At 54.7% G+C, this 17,146-nt stretch overlaps 1 protein-coding gene across 1 annotated transcript in view; it reads right to left on the bottom strand.

Annotated features, from left to right (window-relative positions):
• LOC140075966 (uncharacterized) overlaps positions 1 to 15,789 on the bottom strand; it is a 116,912-nt gene extending 101,123 nt beyond the window's left edge. The window contains exons 1-2 of the mRNA XM_072122429.1: positions 15,740 to 15,789; positions 15,345 to 15,546 (exon numbers count right to left, since the gene is read on the bottom strand). Coding sequence (XP_071978530.1) covers positions 15,345 to 15,429 — 85 coding nt within the window. The 5' untranslated portion in view covers positions 15,430 to 15,546; positions 15,740 to 15,789. The remainder of the gene's footprint in view (positions 1 to 15,344; positions 15,547 to 15,739) is intronic.
• Positions 15,790 to 17,146: the final 1,357 nt, after the last annotated feature.

Raw genomic sequence — 17,146 nt, forward strand, 5'->3', positions numbered from 1 at the left:
GCCCCAAGAAAAGGCTAGGCCCCGGTGGGGGATGTTGCAGACCCCCACAGCAGCACCCAGGTGTGTGACACCCAGCACCCAGTGACCCCCACAGCAGCACCCAGGTGTGTGACACCCAGTGACCCCCACAGCAGCACCCAGGGGTGTGACACCCTGCACCCAGTCACCTCCTCAGCAGCACCCAGGTGTGTGACACCCAGCACCCAGTGACCCCCACAGCAGCACCCAGGGGTGTGACACCCTGCACCCAGTGACCTCCTCAGCAGCACCCAGGTGTGTGACACCCTGCACCCAGTGACCTCCTCAGCAGCACCCAGGTGTGTGACACCTTGCACCCAGTCACCTCCTCAGCAGCACCCAGGTGTGTGACACCCTGCACCCAGTCACCTCCTCAGCAGCACCCAGGTGTGTGACACCCAGCACCCAGTGACCTCCTCAGCAGCACCCAGGGGTGTGACACCCTGCACCCAGTGACCTCCTCAGCAGCACCCAGGTGTGTGACACCCTGCACCCAGTGACCTCCTCAGCAGCACCCAGGGGTGTGACACCCAGCACCCAGTGACCCCCAGAGCAGCACTCAGGTGTGTGACACCCTGCACCCAGTGATCTCCTCAGCAGCACCCAGTCACCTCCTCAGCAGTTCTCTGCTCTGCACAGGAGCTCAGTGTTTCCTTCTCAGTCCACCTTCGGGCTGGAGGGTTTTGGAAATCTAATGGCCCCGTTATTGTGCAGGGGTCCTGTCTACATTATGTTATTCATGTGATACAGTGTAGTTGTTACTTGATATGGGGTGAAGGGGTCCATAAATTCCCAAAGTTTTTTTGTCAATTCCTTCTACAAACTAAAACTTCTTTAATTTTCTGTCACTATAACTGTACGAGGTCTTTTTGCAGGACGATATGCACCCCACCCGGTCCGTTCGTGATCCAGCGGCGCGTTCTCTGCGGTGGATTCGGGTCCGGCCGGGATTCATCAAGGTAGTTCCTCCCCTGTCCACCAGGTGGCGCTGCTGCGCTGAAAAGCATCTGAACGCACTCAAGTTCACCGGGCCGGACCAAGTGAAGGTAAGCGCTTCCCAAGCGACACTTTTATTGTTTTAAATGCGGCGTTTTTTCCGAATCCGTCAGGTTTTTGCTCGGCCACGCCCCCGATTTCCGTTGCGTGCATGCCGGCGCCGATGCGCCACAATCCGATCGCGTGCGCCAAAATCCTGGGGCAATACAGGGAGAATCGGCGCAAATCGGAAATATTCGGGTAACACGTCGGGAAAACGCGAATCGGGCCCTTAGTAAATGACCCCCATTGAGTTCCATATATGACCAGGGTGTCTAAGGTTTTAGGCGTAGAGACCTGAGATCCCTGGTTTTAGTGCCGGTGCTGAGATGTAAACTAATGAACTAATATATAAAACACCACCCTAATGAACTTATATACAGCCCCCAATTAAATCATATACAGAACCCCACAACAGCAAACCTCCCCCCCTCCCCCCATACTTAAAATCTGCCCCCCTTAGATGGAAAGTTAGGCGCTATCCACTGGATAGGGCCTAACTTGCTGATCAATGTGGGGTCTCAGTGCTGAGACCCTGCAGATCGCGAAAACGAGGGGTCCGTCGGATTAATGGAGCAGACGGCCGCGCATGACCGTTCTTAATCTCTATGGAGCTGAAGGAGATCAGTGAGCGCTGTGCTCGGCAATTTCCGTCAGCACCAGAGATTAATGGAACAGAACCGTCATACGCGTCCGTCTGCTTCATTAATCTGACGGAGCGACAGCACTGATCAGCAAGTTGGGGACTAACTGTTCTTTGTGGGAAAACCCCTTTAATTATATAGTATCCTATAACAGCCCTCCCCATAAATGCTCCTTTTGTTTAAGATCTGACTCCCATATACAATATCCCAATATCCCAATAAAGCTAAATACAGCAACCTATCAACCCACCCCTATAAAGCTTCTACTTACCTCGTCCCTCCTCTTCTCTGGACTGTTCCCGGCAGCTCTGCAGCTCTATGGAACCGGAGGACGCAGGCGGCGTCTGATGACGTCACGTCGCCTGCATCCTCCAATACCATAGAGCAGGTCTGCGCTGCTGCCCCGTACCGCTGCCCCGTACCGCGCTTGAGACTGCTCTCGCGGTCGAGATATGTTTGTAATACAGACTGCCAGCGGCAGTCCGTACTGCTAGTGGGTGATTCGGACGAGCGCCCGAATCACCCACAGCTGTTTTCGCCGCTTCTTTCAGGGTTCCGCATCTGCCGCCTGAGGCGGAATTTTCATCCCGCCTCATGGCAGATGTGGCCCTGCCTATACCGGCAGATTAGTGTTGTCATCTGATCTAGATACAGGATTTGCAGTAATACAGGACACAAGCTAGAGGGTCCTTGAGAAACCTCCAGACATGCTGATATATCTAGAGGAAGTCCCACCCCCCCCCACCCCGCCGCTGTACCCAACAACCAAACACTTGATATTGTCTCCTGACAACCTGGTACCACATCCCCATACCTCCCAACTTTTGGACAAGAGAAAGAGGGACAAAAGCCCCTCTCCCTTTTTCTAAACCACGCCCATCGTCCCACCCACAAGCATAGTATAATATCGACCTTCACGGTCCCCACATTGTACGATGCCTCTTACTTTGGCCCCCCCACCCCACCCCCATGGACCCGTATAATAGTATAATATCCCCTAATGCAAGTCTGCAACATATAAAACCCATCTTTAATTTTATCCTCCCTTTACATTTCGTTTTCCACTTTTATTTATCTCCCCAAACTTACACATAATTCTATCTGTACCTCTACCGCCACCCCTCCTCACATGGTGTGATCCCTGTTCTCTATCCTCCTTCTCCTGTAGTCTCCTGTCCTCCTCCTGCGCCACCCTGTCCTCCATCCTCCTCCTGTAGCCTCCTGTCGTCCAGCCCCCTCCTGTCCTCCATCCTCCTCCTGTAGCCCCCTGTCCTCCATCCTCCTCCTGTAGCCTCCTGTCCTCCAGCCTCCTCCTGTAGCCCCCTGTCCTCCATCCTCCTCCTGTAGCTCCTGTCCTCCATCCTCCTCCTGTAGCCCCCTGTCCTCCATCCTCCTCCTGTAGTCTCCTGTCCTCCATCCTCCTCCTGTAGCCCCCTGTCCTCCATCCTCCTCCTGTAGCTCCTGTCCTCCAGCCTCCTCCTGTAGCCCCCTGTCCTCCATCCTCCTCCTGTAGCTCCTGTCCTCCAGCCTCCTCCTGTAGCTCCTGTCCTCCAGCCTCCTCCTGTAGTCTCCTCTCCTCCAGCCTCCTCCTGTGGCCTCCTGTCCTCCTCCTGCGCCCCCCTGTTCTCCATCCTCCTCCTGTAGCTCCTATCCTCCAGCCTCCTCCTGTAGCTCCTATCCTCCAGCCTCCTCCTGTAGCCTCCTGTCCTCCATCCTCCTCCTGTAGCTCCTGTCCTCCAGCCTCCTCCTGTAGCTCCTGTCCTCCTTCCTCCTCCTGTAGCCTCCTGTCCTCCAGCCTCCTCCTGTAGTCTCCTGTCCTCCAGCCTCCTCCTGTAGCCCCCTGTCCTCCAGCCTCCTCCTGTAGCCTCCTGTCCTCCAGCCTCCTCCTGTAGCCCCCTGTCCTCCAGCCTCCTCCTGTGCTCCAGCCTCCTCCTGTAGCCTCCTGTCCTCCAGCCTCCTCCTGTAGTCTCCTGTCCTCCAGCCTCCTCCTGTCCTCCAGCCTCCTGTCCTCCATCCTCCTCCTGTATCTCCTGTCCTCCAGCCTCCTCCTGTCCTCCAGCCTCCCCCTGTAGCCTCCTGTCCTCCAGCCTCCTCCTGTAGCCTCTTGTCCTTCAGCCTCCTCCTCTCCTCCAGCCTCCTCCTGTTCTCTATCCTCTTCCTGTTCTCTATCCTCCTTCTGTCCCCCAGCCTCCTCAAGCATCCTCGTGTCCCCAGCCTCCACTTGTCCTTCAGCATCCTCCTCCTGTCCCCACCCTCCACCTGCCTTCTAGCAGCCTCCTGTCCTCCAGCAGCCTCTTCCTGTCCTCCAGCAGCCTCTTCCTGTCCTCCAGCAGCCTCCTCCTGTCCTCCAGCAGCCTCCTCCAGGAGCCTCCTCCTGTCCTCCAGGAGCCTCCTCCTGTATTCTCCTCCTGTGCCCCAGCCTCCTCCTGTAGACTCCAACCTCCCCTGTCCACCTCCTGTAGCCTCCAGCCCCCCCTGTCCTCCTCCTGTAGCCTCCAGCCCCCCCTGTCCTCCTCCTGTAGCCTCCAGCCCCCCCTGTCCTCCTCCTGTAGCCTCCAGCCCCCCTGTCCTCCTCCTGTAGCCTCCAGCCCCCCCTGTCCTCCTCCTGTAGCCTCCAGCCCCCCCTGTCCTCCTCCTGTAGCCTCCAGCCCCCCCTGTCCTCCTCCTGTAGCCTCCAGCCCCCCCTGTCCTCCTCCTGTAGCCTTCAGCCCCCCTGTCCTCCTCCTGTAGCCTCCAGCCCCCCCTGTCCTCCTCCTGTAGCCTCCAGCCCCCCCCTGTCCTCCTCCTGCAGCCTCCAGTCCCCCCTGTCCTCCTCCTGTAGCCTCCAGCCCCCCCTGTCCTCCTCCTGTAGCCTCCAGCCCCCCTGTCCTCCTCCTGTAGCCTCCAGCCCCCCCTGTCCTCCTCCTGCAGCCTCCAGTCCCCCCTGTCCTCCTCCTGTAGCCTCCAGCCCCCCCTGTTCTCCTCCTGTAGCCTTCAGCCCCCCTGTCCTCCTCCTGTAGCCTCCAGCCCCCCCTGTCCTCCTCCTGTAGCCTCCAGCCCCCCCTGTCCTCCTCCTGTAGCCTTCACCCCCCCTGTCCTCCTCCTGTAGCCTCCAGCCCCCCCTGTCCTCCTCCTGTAGCCTCCAGCCCCCCTGTCCTCCTCCTGTAGCCTTCAGCCCCCCTGTCCTCCTCCTGTAGCCTCCAGCCCCCCTATCCTCCTCCTGCAGCCTCCAGTCCCCCCTGTCCTCCTCCTGCAGCCTCCAGCCCCCCCTGTCCTCCTCCTGTAGCCTCCAGCCCCCCTGTCCTCCTCCTGTAGCCACCAGCCCCCCCTGCCCTCCTCCTGTAGCCTCCAGCCCCCCCGGTAGCCTTCAGCTCCCCTGTCCTCCTCCTGTAGCCTCCAGCCCCCCCCCCTGTCCTCCTCCTGTAGCCTCCAGCCCCCCCTGTAGCCTTCAGCCCCCCTGTCCTCCTCCTGTAGCCTCCAGCCCCCCCTGTCCTCCTCCTGTAGCCTCCAGCCCCCCCTGTCCTCCGCCTGTAGCCTCCAGCCCCCCCTGTAGCCTTCAGCTCCCCTGTCCTCCTCCTGTAGCCTCCAGCCCCCCCCTGTCCTCCTCCTGTAGCCTCCAGCCCCCCCTGTCCTCCTCCTGTAGCCTCCAGCCCCCCCTGTCCTCCTCCTGTAGCCTCCAGCCCCTCTGTCCTCCTCCTGTAGCCTCCAGCCCCCCCTGTCCTCCTCCTGTAGCCTCCAGCCCCCCCTGTCCTCCTCCTGTAGCCTCCAGCCCCCCCTGTCCTCCTCCTGCAGCCTCCAGTCCCCCCTGTCCTCCTCCTGTAGCCTCCAGCCCCCCTGCCCTCCTCCTGTGGCCACCAGCCCCCCCTGCCCTCCTCCTGTAGCCTCCAGCCCCCCCGGTAGCCTTCAGCTCCCCTGTCCTCCTCCTGTAGCCTCCAGCCCCCCCCCCTGTCCTCCTCCTGTAGCCTCCAGCCCCCCCCTGTAGCCTTCAGCCCCCCAGGTTCTTACCTGCAATCATTCTGCTTCTCCCGGGCTGGAGTCTGAATGACTCGCGGAGGGGGCGTGGCCAGCCGGGGGCGGAGCTCGCTCCTCACATGATTGGTGCAGACATCATGTGAGGAGGTAGCAGGGGCTGGTCCCGCCTCCTCCCGGCCCCCATGCCTTGGCTGCTGTGCAGCTCTAAACTAGGGGGACTGGAGGAGGCGGGACAAAGCGGGAAAAGTGGGCAGGCCCGGGACATTCTCTCCGTCGCCCGTTGCAGCGTGACAGGGCCCAAAAAACAGGACTGTCACGCTGAAAACGGGACGGTTGGGAGGTATGCATCCCTGTATTACTGCACAGGCTGAACCCCACATTACTACCTGTATGTGAGAGAAGTGTACAATGGGTGAGCTCTCGATTACGTGGTTGTTGGTCTCCAAGGCCGTGAGTGATCGACCTCTCATCTACAATCTATCAGCTGCGTAACGACTGACGGAGATGTGGCCTCCTGGATAGAAGTTACAGCTCCGAGCAGCTCCGGACATCGTCCATGGAAACAAATCCATGGAACAGTTTGGCTCCACTGACACTTTCTTTTTGTGATTTTGTTGGATGATTGCACAAATTCTCCGCCTGTTTGGACGCACGGTTTATTACTCAATACAATTTAAAAATTCTTTAAAAATCTCAATAACAAGTATAAAAACAGATGCAAATGTTTTCTCTTCTGCGTGACTTTTCTCATGTGCAGTAAGCTCAAAATTACATTAGTTTTGCTGTGTGAATTCTCTGATGTTGAATAAGACCTGATAGATCTGAAAATTGTTTGCCACATTCTGAACATGAAAATGGCTTCTCCCCTGTGTGAATTCTCAGATGTGCAACAAGCTGTGGTTCCTGTGTAAAACATTTCCCACATTCTGAACATGAAAATGGCTTCTCTCCTGTGTGAATTCTCTCATGTATCACAAGCGTCGATTTACGAGCGAAGCATTTGCCACATTCTGAACATGAAAATGGCTTCACCCCTGTGTGAGTTCTTTGATGTCTTTGAAGAAGAGATTTACGAGCAAAGCATTTTCCACATTCTGAACATGAATATGGTTTCTCCCCTGTGTGAGTTCTCTTGTGTGCGGAAAGCGCTGTTTTATCAAGACAACGTTGGCCACATTCTGAGCAGGGTAAAAGCTTCTCCCCTGTGTGCATTTGTTCATGTCTCAAAAGTACGGATTTTTCTTTAAAACATTTGCCACATTCTGAGCATGAAAATGGCTTCTCCCCTGTGTGAATTCTCAGATGGGTCATTAGAACTGCTTTCCGAATAAAACATTCACCACATTCTGAGCATGTAAATGGCTTCTCCCCTGTGTGAGTTCTCAAATGGAGCATTAGAGCTGATTTCCATGGAAAACATTTGCCACATTCCAAACATGAAAATGTCTTCTCCCCTGGGGAAGCTCCTGGATGTTTCGCTTCTCTTTGGTGACTTTTTCTCTTCCTCTTGGTCTGGGATGTATCAGAACAGATGCCCAATGCAATAGGATCAGATGATGGATCGTTGCTGTGAAGAGCGGAGGGTAAATCTTTGCTCCTGGCGCTTTCTTTATTTGTATCTTGTGTGATCCCACAATCATTGGCTTTCATACCGGAAGATATCAGATGTTCTGCTGAGCTGCGGGGGATGGGATCTGCTGGGAATAACAGGGTCATTGATAAGGGAGTTAATTAAATCTCTAATTATATCAACATGTACGACAGAAACATTAACATCACCTAAATACAATGTTAAACTCTCTTATATCTGCCGGCTCTGATTTAGCATAAAACATACGGCTAGTGTAATGTATCCAACGTGTCGCCACATCTCAGTTCGTAAAATTAATAGTTAAAAGATTTCCTGAAGGATTTGATGGGATCGGCATTTGGGGAGGATTTCATTCCCATAGCTCATTTGGTGACATGTTCAATACCTATTTAGCCCAACACAAAAAACATCTTCTGTCATTCATCATTGTTTAAAGGGATGCTGTCACCAAACACCCAGTCCTCTAAAATAGGGAATGAAACGTCCTTTCCAGAATTCCCTATTTTGTGTGAAATCCCACCTGTTTAACAAAAAACTATCAAAAAAGTCAGGCAAATAGGACTCTCTTCATCTGATTTTCACATGTTGAGTGGTTGCAGGGGTAGTGTCACTTCAGAAGCTGCCTCTCCTCCATGCTTCTCCTCCCTAGCTCTCCTCCCTGGATTTCCTACTTGGATATCTTCCCTGGTTCTCCTCCATGGCTCTCCACCCTGGCTCTCCTCCCTGGGTATTCTCCCTGGCTCTCCTCCCTGGGTCTTCTCCCTGGCTCTCCTCCCTGGGTCTTCTCCCTGGCTCTCCTCCCTGGGTATCCTCCCTAGCTCTCCCCCCTGGCTCCCCTCCTAGGCTCTCCTCCCTGGCTCTCCTCCCTGGGTATCCTCCCTGGCTCCCCTCCCTGGTTATCCTACCTGGCTCTCCTCCCTGGCTCCCCTCCCTGGCTCCCCTCCCTGGCTCTCCTCCCTGGATCTCCTCTCTGGCTCTCCACCTGGGATCTCCTCCCTCGCTCCCCTTCCTGGCTCCCCTCCCTGGCTCTCCTCCTGGGCTCTCCTCCCTCGCTCCCCTTCCTGGCTCCCCTCCCTGGCTCTTGTCCCTGGCTCTCCTCCCAGGCTCTCATCCCTGGCTCCCCTCCCTGGCTCTCCTCCATGGCTCTCCTCCCTGGCTCTCGTCCCTGGCTCTCCTCCCTGGGTCTTCTCCCTGGGTATACTCCCTTGCTCTCCTCCCTGGCTTTCCTCCCTGGGTATCCTCCCTGGCTCTCCTCTCTGGCTCTCCTCCCTGGCTCTCCTCCCTGGCTCTCCACCCTGACTCTCCTGCATGGCTTTCCTCCCTGGGTATCCTCCCTCACTCTCCTCCGTGGCTCTCCACCCTGGCTCTCCTCCATGGCTCTCCTCCCTGGCTCTTCTCCCAGGCTCTCCTCCCTGGGTATCCTCCCTCGCTCTCCTCCCGGGCTCTCCTCTTTGGCTCTTCTCCATGGCTCTCCACCCTGGCTCTCTTCCCTGGCTCTTCTCCCTGGCTCTCCTCCCTGGCTCTTCTCCCTGGGGATCTGTCAGAGGCTCTCCTCCCTGGCTCTTCTCCCAGGCTCTCCTCCCTGGGTATTCTCCCTGGCTCTCCTCCCTGGGTCTTCTCCCTGGCTCTCCTCCCTGGGTCTTCTCCCTGGCTCTCCTCCCTGGGTATCCTCCCTAGCTCTCCCCCCTGGCTCCCCTCCTAGGCTCTCCTCCCTGGCTCTCCTCCCTGGGTATCCTCCCTGGCTCCCCTCCCTGGTTATCCTACCTGGCTCTCCTCCCTGGCTCCCCTCCCTGGCTCCCCTCCCTGGCTCTCCTCCCTGGATCTCCTCTCTGGCTCTCCACCTGGGCTCTCCTCCCTCGCTCCCCTTCCTGGCTCCCCTCCCTGGCTCTCCTCCTGGGCTCTCCTCCCTCGCTCCCCTTCCTGGCTCCCCTCCCTGGCTCTTGTCCCTGGCTCTCCTCCCGGGCTCTCATCCTTGGCTCCCCTCCCTGGCTCTCCTCCATGGCTCTCCTCCCTGGCTCTCCTCCCTGGGTATCCTCCCTGGCTCTCCTCCCTGGGTCTTCTCCCTGGGTATACTCCCTTGCTCTCCTCCCTGGCTTTCCTCCCTGGGTATCCTCCCTGGCTCTCCTCTCTGGCTCTCCTCCCTGGCTCTCCTCCCTGGCTCTCCTCCCTGGCTCTCCTGCATGGCTTTCCTCCCTGGGTATCCTCCCTCACTCTCCTCCATGGCTCTCCACCCTGGCTCTCCTCCATGGCTCTCCTCCCTGGCTCTTCTCCCAGGCTCTCCTCCCTGGGTATCCTCCCTCGCTCTCCTCCCAGGCTCTCCTCTTTGGCTCTTCTCCATGGCTCTCCACCCTGGCTCTCTTCCCTGGCTCTTCTCCCTGGCTCTCCTCCCTGGCTCTTCTCCCTGGCTCTCCTCCCTGGCTCTCCTCCCTGGGGATCTGTCAGAGGCTCTCCTCCCTGGCTCTTCTCCCAGGCTCTCCTCCCTGGGTATCCTCCCTTGCTCTCCTCCCAGGCTCTCCTCTTTGGCTCTTCTCCATGGCTCTCCACCCTGGCTCTCTTCCCTGGCTCTTCTCCCTGGCTCTCCTCCCTGGCTCTTCTCCCTGGCTCCCCTCCCTGGCTCCCCTCCCTGGCTCTCCTCCCTGGCTCTCCTCCCTGGCTCTTCTCCATGGCCCTCCTTCCTGGCTTTCCTCCCAGGCTCTCCTCCCTGGCTCTCCTCCATGGTCCTCCTTCCTGGCTCTCCTTCCTGGCTCTCCTCCGTGGCTCTCCTCCATGGTCCTCCTTCCTGGCTCTCCTCACTGGCTCTCCTCCATGGTCCTCCTTCCTGGCTCTCCTCCGTGGCTCTCCTCCCTGGTTCTCCTCCATGGCCCTCCTTCCTGGCTCTCCTCCCTGGCTCTTTTCCCTGATTCTCCTCCCTGACTCTCCACCCTGGCTCTCCTCCCTGGCTCTTCTCCATGGCCCTCCTTCCTGGCTCTCCTCCCTGACTCTTCACCCTGGTTCTCCTCCCTGGCTCTCCTCCCCGGGGGTATCCTCCATGGCTCTCCTTCATGGCTCTTCTCCCTTGCTCTCCTCCCTGGCTCTCCACCCTGGCTCTCCTCCCTGACTCTCCACCCTGACTCTCCTCCCTGGGTCTCCTCCCTGGTTCTCCTCAATGGGCCTCCTCCCTGGCTCTCCTCCCTGGCTTTCCTCCCTGGCTCTCCTGCTTGGCTCTTCTCCCTGACTCTCCACCCTGGCTCTCCTCCCTGGCTCTTCTCCCTGGCTCTCCTCCCTAGCTCTCCTCCCTGGCTCTTCTCCCTGGCTCTCCTCCCTAGCTCTCCACCCTGGCTCTCCTCCCTGGCTCTTCTCCCTGGCTCTCCTCCCTTGCTCTTCTCCCTGGCTCTCCTCCCTGGCTCTTCTCCCTGGCTCTTCTCCCTGGCTCTCCTCCATGGCTCTCCTTCCTGGCTCTCCTCCCTGGCTCTTCTCCCTGGCTCTCCTCCCTTGCTCTTCTCCCTGGCTCTCCTCCCTGGCTCTTCTCCATGGCTCTCCTCCCTGGCTCTCCTCCCTAGCTCTCCTCCCTAGCTCTCCTCTCTGGCTCTCCTCCCTGGCTCTTCTCCCTGACTCTCCACCCTGGCTCTCCTCCCTAGCTCTCCTTCCTGGCTCTCCTTCCTGGCTCTCCTCCGTGGCTCTCCTCCATGGTCCTCCTTCCTGGCTCTCCTCACTGGCTCTCCTCCATGGTCCTCCTTCCTGGCTCTCCTCCGTGGCTCTCCTCCCTGGTTCTCCTCCATGGCCCTCCTTCCTGGCTCTCCTCCCTGGCTCTTTTCCCTGATTCTCCTCCCTGACTCTCCACCCTGGCTCTCCTCCCTGGCTCTTCTCCATGGCCCTCCTTCCTGGCTCTCCTCCCTGACTCTTCACCCTGGTTCTCCTCCCTGGCTCTCCTCCCCGGGGGTATCCTCCATGGCTCTCCTTCATGGCTCTCCTCCCTGGCTCTCCTCCCTGGCTCTCCTCCCTGGCTCTTCTCCCTGGCTCTCCTCCATGGCTCTCCACCCTGGCTCTCCTCCCTGGCTCTCCTCCCTGGCTCTTCTCCCTTGCTCTCCTCCCTGGCTCTCCACCCTGGCTCTCCTCCCTTACTCTCCACCCTGACTCTCCTCCCTGGGTCTCCTCCCTGGTTCTCCTCAATGGGCCTCCTCCCTGGCTCTCCTCCCTGGCTTTCCTCCCTGGCTCTCCTGCTTGGCTCTTCTCCCTGACTCTCCACCCTGGCTCTCCTCCCTGGCTCTTCTCCCTGGCTCTCCTCCCTAGCTCTCCTCCCTGGCTCTTCTCCCTGGCTCTCCTCCCTAGCTCTCCACCCTGGCTCTCCTCCCTGGCTCTTCTCCCTGGCTCTCCTCCCTTGCTCTTCTCCCTGGCTCTCCTCCCTGGCTCTTCTCCCTGGCTCTTCTCCCTGGCTCTCCTCCATGGCTCTCCTTCCTGGCTCTCCTCCCTGGCTCTTCTCCCTGGCTCTCCTCCCTTGCTCTTCTCCCTGGCTCTCCTCCCTGGCTCTTCTCCATGGCTCTCCTCCCTGGCTCTCCTCCCTAGCTCTCCTCCCTAGCTCTCCTCTCTGGCTCTCCTCCCTGGCTCTTCTCCCTGACTCTCCACCCTGGCTCTCCTCCCTAGCTCTCCTCCCTGGCTCTCCTCCCTGGCTCTCCTCCCTGGCTCTTCTCCCTGGCTCTCCTCCCTGGCTCTCCTCCCTAGCTCTCCTCCCTAGCTCTCCTCCCTAGCTCTCCTCCCTGGCTCTCCTCCCTGGCTCTCCTCCCTGGCTCTTCTCCCTTGCTCTCCTCCCTTGCTCTTTTCCCTGGCTCTCCTCCCTGGCTCTTCTCCCTGGCTCTTCTCCCTGGCTCTCCTCCCTGGCTCTTCTCCCTGGCTCTCCTCCCTGGCTCTCCTCCCTAGCTCTCCTCTCTGGCTCTCCTCCCCGGGGGTATCCTCCATGGCTCTCATCCCTGGGGATCTGTCACAGGCATCCTGTGACACTAATATGTTCTGGTTCTCAAGTTATTGGGATAATCTGTTTTTCTGCATTTAATAATATGTTTATCCTATTTCTTTTAACATCGTAACGACTGCTGTATCAGGTTTTTATGGCCATTCGAGTTATTTCTTATGATGTGACAACATCGTCTCATCAAAAGAAGATTGATGAACAGTGCGAGGTGTCTATGTGGGTGCAGAGGGTGCAGATCCCTCTCTGTCACCCATCGGCACCCTGCACCTGCAATCACAGGAGCTGATGGAGTCTCATGGCCGTCACTGAAGAACCCCGGGGCTTCCTGTGTTAACTTTTTATTAACTGATATCTGCGTGTCATAGACATGAGAGTGCAGCGCTTTATACAAGAGATCCAATGATCTAATGGTAGTGCCCTCCTTGTCTGACAAAGTGATGTAAAAAGTGAAAAACAGTTTTATGTAAAAAATAAAATAAAGTGTAAAAAGGCTCTTTTGAAGCAAATAAGCCAAAAAATCTAAACTTATGGCTCCTAGAAGGTGACAAAGAAAAAAACAGTTTTTTCCCCAATATGTTTTAATTATACAAATTAATGTAACTTTTTAAAAACCCTTATGGAGCTTATTTACTAAGGGGCTCGGATCGCACTTTCGTCAGATTGTTCGCTGTTTTTTGGGGATTGCTCTGCTGTTACAGGTATAACAGGTATGTGCTGGGAAGCGACACACGCGGGATATTGGACGCAGGATCTTAGTGCATCGCGGCAGAGGGCATTATACACGGACAATACACTTTCGGTGAACTCCACGGACGGGTAAGTAAATATGCCCCTATAAGTTTGGCATTGCTGTATGTGTTCTGACCCATTGTTAAGAAAAACAATGTTATATTTGTGTTCTTTTTTAAGTGTATTCTACAGAATGGGTTAATAAAAGTTTGTGAGTGGATATATGAAACACAAAATTTAGCTGTTAAAAATTACATTTCACATTGAAAAAAACACTATTTTTTCACCGTATGATATGAATTAGTTGTGTATATTATGATTTCTGTGCACTGTATTTATGTGACAATGATGGACATGAATTCTATATGCACTTTGATTGGAATTATATATGTTTTATATGCTACATGTATGATGTCACATCGGTCACATGTGATTGTAATCCGTCTGTGTACTTTATCTGCTCCGTGCACACTTAATTCTTCCCTTAATGGAGAAGATGAAATGTTCCTGTTTGAACACTTGGTGGAACAAAAAGACACATTGGGGCTTATTTACTAAGGGCCCGCGGTCGCATTTTCGTCGGGTTTTCCGACGTTTTGGCATCGGCACCGGGCTTCATACAACACAAACCGGGGAGCGGGCCGACAGACGATCCGGCGGATTCGGACAACGCATGGGATTTAACATTTAAATTGTGTCGCAATACCAAACACTTACATGCCCCGGGAAGAAAAAGGTGAACTCCAGCGGACCTCTGCGGGGAAGCAACAGATGCTGGAAATTGGGCGCACGATCGTAGTGAATCGCACGGGACTTCATCTTTGTAGGACAGTCCTGATTGCGACAGGTCCCAATATATATATTTTTTTGTTGTAAAAGTGTATAGTTTTGTCAGGAGGACTATAATACTGTTAAAATTTGTTAAGTGAATAAATGGAGTTTAGTTCATGCACCAGAAATACTTTGAGAACACCTGCTAGTACCTCTATACCTCTACATCCCTGCCCCCTATACCTCTACATCCCTGCCCCCCCTATACCTCTACATCCCTGCACCCCTATACCTCTACATCCCTGCACCCCTATACCTCTACATCCCTGCACCCCTATACCTCTACATCCCTGCGCCCCTACACCTCTACATCCCTGTCCCCCTATACCTCTACATCCCTGCCCCCTATACCTCTACATCCCTGCCCCCCCTATACCTCTACATCCCTGCACCCCTATACCTCTACATCCCTGCGCCCCTACACCTCTACATTCCTGCGCCCCTACACCTCTACATCCCTGCGCCCCTACACCTCTACATCCCTGCACCCCTACACCTCTACATCCCTGCGCCCCTATACCTCTACATCCCTGCGCCCCTATACCTCTACATCCCTGCACCCCTATCCCTCTACATCCCTGCACCCCTATACCTCAACATCCCTGCACCTCTATACCTCTACATCCCTGCACCCCTATACCTCTACATCCATGCACCCCTATACCTCTACATCCATGCACCCCTATACATGTACATCCCATACACCCCTATACCTCTAGATACCTGCACCCCTATTCCTCTACATCCCATGCACCACTGTACCTCTACATCCCTGCACCCTTATACCTCTACATCCCTGCACCCCTATACCTCTACATCCCTGCAACCCTATACTTCTACATCCCTGCACCGCTATACCTCTACCTCCCAGCGCCCCTATACCGCTACATCCCTGCATCCCTATACCTCTACATCCCTGTACCCCTATACCTCTACATCCCTGCGCCCCTATACCTCTACATCCCTGCACCCCTATACCTCTACATCCCTGCACCCCTATACTTCTACATCCCTGCACCCCTATACCTCTACCTCCCAGCGCCCCTATACCTCTACATCCCTGCATCCCTATACCTCTACATCCCTGTACCCCTATACCTCTACATCCCTGCGCCCCTATACCTCTACATCCCTGCACCCCTATACCTCTACATCCCTGCACCCCTATACCTCTACCTCCCAGCGTCCCTATACCTCTACATCCCTGCGCCCCTATACCTCTACATCCCTGCACCCCTATACCTCTACATCCCTGCACCCCTATACCTCTACCTCCCAGCGTCCCTATACCTCTACATCCCTGCACCCCTACACCTCTACATCCCTGCACCCCTATACCTCTACACCCCATGCACCCATTAACTTTGCGCCTCTGCCTCTCTGAATTCCTGATCCCTTTATCCACACACTTCTGTCTGCAGTATATTGGGTACAATATATTCTGTAACATATATTCATGATCTGGCTCAGCGCTCTTACAATTCTATCGCTGATCAGTTTCTTGGATGCATTACTGGGAAGTGACTATAGGCAGAAGGAAGGGAAACAGAGGAGCAATCATTTATAAAAAGCAATGAATAAAAAGTCCATCAGTACTCACCATTCTGGGGGTCCCTGGCACCAGGGTCACGTCCTGCTTCCCAGGCTCCCTCCTCCGCACATACATAGACCTGCTCTCTCTCCATTTAGTCCTTCGGTCTAAGCTCCTCCAGTAAGATCTTCCTCCAAGAAGTTCTCTGCATGTGAGTCCTACTTGAGTCTCTTATACCCCTTGGTCGGCCCCCTCTTTGAGATGTCTTACTCTAAATATAAAAGAACTTCCATGTAAATGAAGGGTGTCGGTGCCACTTCCTTATCAGCCCGGCTGAGCATTGATGACACTCTGGGGTTTGTCCTTTCACCACCTTCCCTTAAAGGGGTTCTCCGGTCACTATATGTACTTTTTTTTTTTAACTAACCAGTTCTTTTGCATATATTATAGTTGCACACCCTTACCTCACCACCCTGGGCTGTATACTTTCTTTTCCTTCACTTGTCACTTCACAGCTCACTGCTGCAAAATGGCTGCCCCCATTCTGCTTAAAGACTACATCTCCCACAATCCCCCTGGTCAGCACAGCTTCTTCATACAGAGGAAGGTGCAGCCACACCCCCCCCCCCCCAGCAGGGAACAAGGAGCTGACTGCACATGTCAGACCAGAGAGCAGAGACAGTATACAGGTCGTTTCTCTGGAAACTGTAAGTGTAGCAGGAGCTGGCAGTGCACAGGAATGACTTTGATTTCATGAAAAGGGGGCAGAAGATTTAATGACACTGAATTAGTAAAGTGATAAGTGTGGGCAGGTGGGCAGATAAGGTATAGTGAGGTCAATCTTTGTCACTGGAGAACCCCTTTAAACACATGTGGCAAGGATCCATCTTTCTAATAGAATTGGGTAACTTCATTTACAAGTGTTTACTGGGCGGAATGTCTCCATGTGATTCCCTAATGATTCCACATCCTGAACAATAGAAAATGCAAATCCACGCAGACAAGGCGTCTCCAATAACAATGTGACTGCCATGTCCTGGAAATGGCTTCATGGAGCAGGGAAATATCATATACAGGCGGTCCCCTACTTAAGGACACTCGACTTACAGACAACCCATAGTTACAGACAGACCCCTCTGACCTCTGGTGAAGCTTTCTGAATGCTTTACTTTAGTCCCAAACTGCAATGATCAGCTGTAAGGTGTCTGTAATGAAGCTTCATGGATAATCCTTGGTCCCATTACAGCAAAAAATGTTTAAACTCCAATTGTCACTGGGGTCAAATTTTTATTTTGTATGGATCTACATTTATAAAATATACAGTTTCAACTTACATACAAATTCAACTTAAGAACAAACCTCCAGACCCTATCTTGTACGTAACCCGGGGACTGCCTGTATTCATATTCTAGATTTTAACATCTCAGCTATGAATTATGATCAGGGATTTCAGACACTTTTGGGGTCTTGAAGAGGAAGTTTCGGCCTTAAAAAATAAATATACATCTGAGAATGTGATTTATATTTCTCATTGGTGTGTGGTATGCCTTGGCAGAGGGTCCTGCTGGTCTTAAGATGTCACTAGGATTCTCCTAGGAGAAGATATGATGTTATTAGGAATTATGTCCTCCAACACTAGACTTATACATAGGATAACACTCTGCAATGTACTGGGAGCGTTGAAAAATATTCCAAATACATTTTTTAAAGACCAATAATATCAGTTATGGGGGTCAGTGGGGTCTCTAGGTCCAATTCATAGAGGATCTAAGATAAAACAAACAAAATGCAATGTTAGAAGGGGATAAACTGGAGGGGAAAATAACCCCTACATACGTTTGCTAAATACTTTCGGAGGAATCAGACTGGGG

Source organism: Engystomops pustulosus, chromosome 8, assembly GCF_040894005.1.
Source record: "Engystomops pustulosus chromosome 8, aEngPut4.maternal, whole genome shotgun sequence".
Classification (NCBI taxonomy): Eukaryota; Metazoa; Chordata; class Amphibia; order Anura; family Leptodactylidae; genus Engystomops; species Engystomops pustulosus.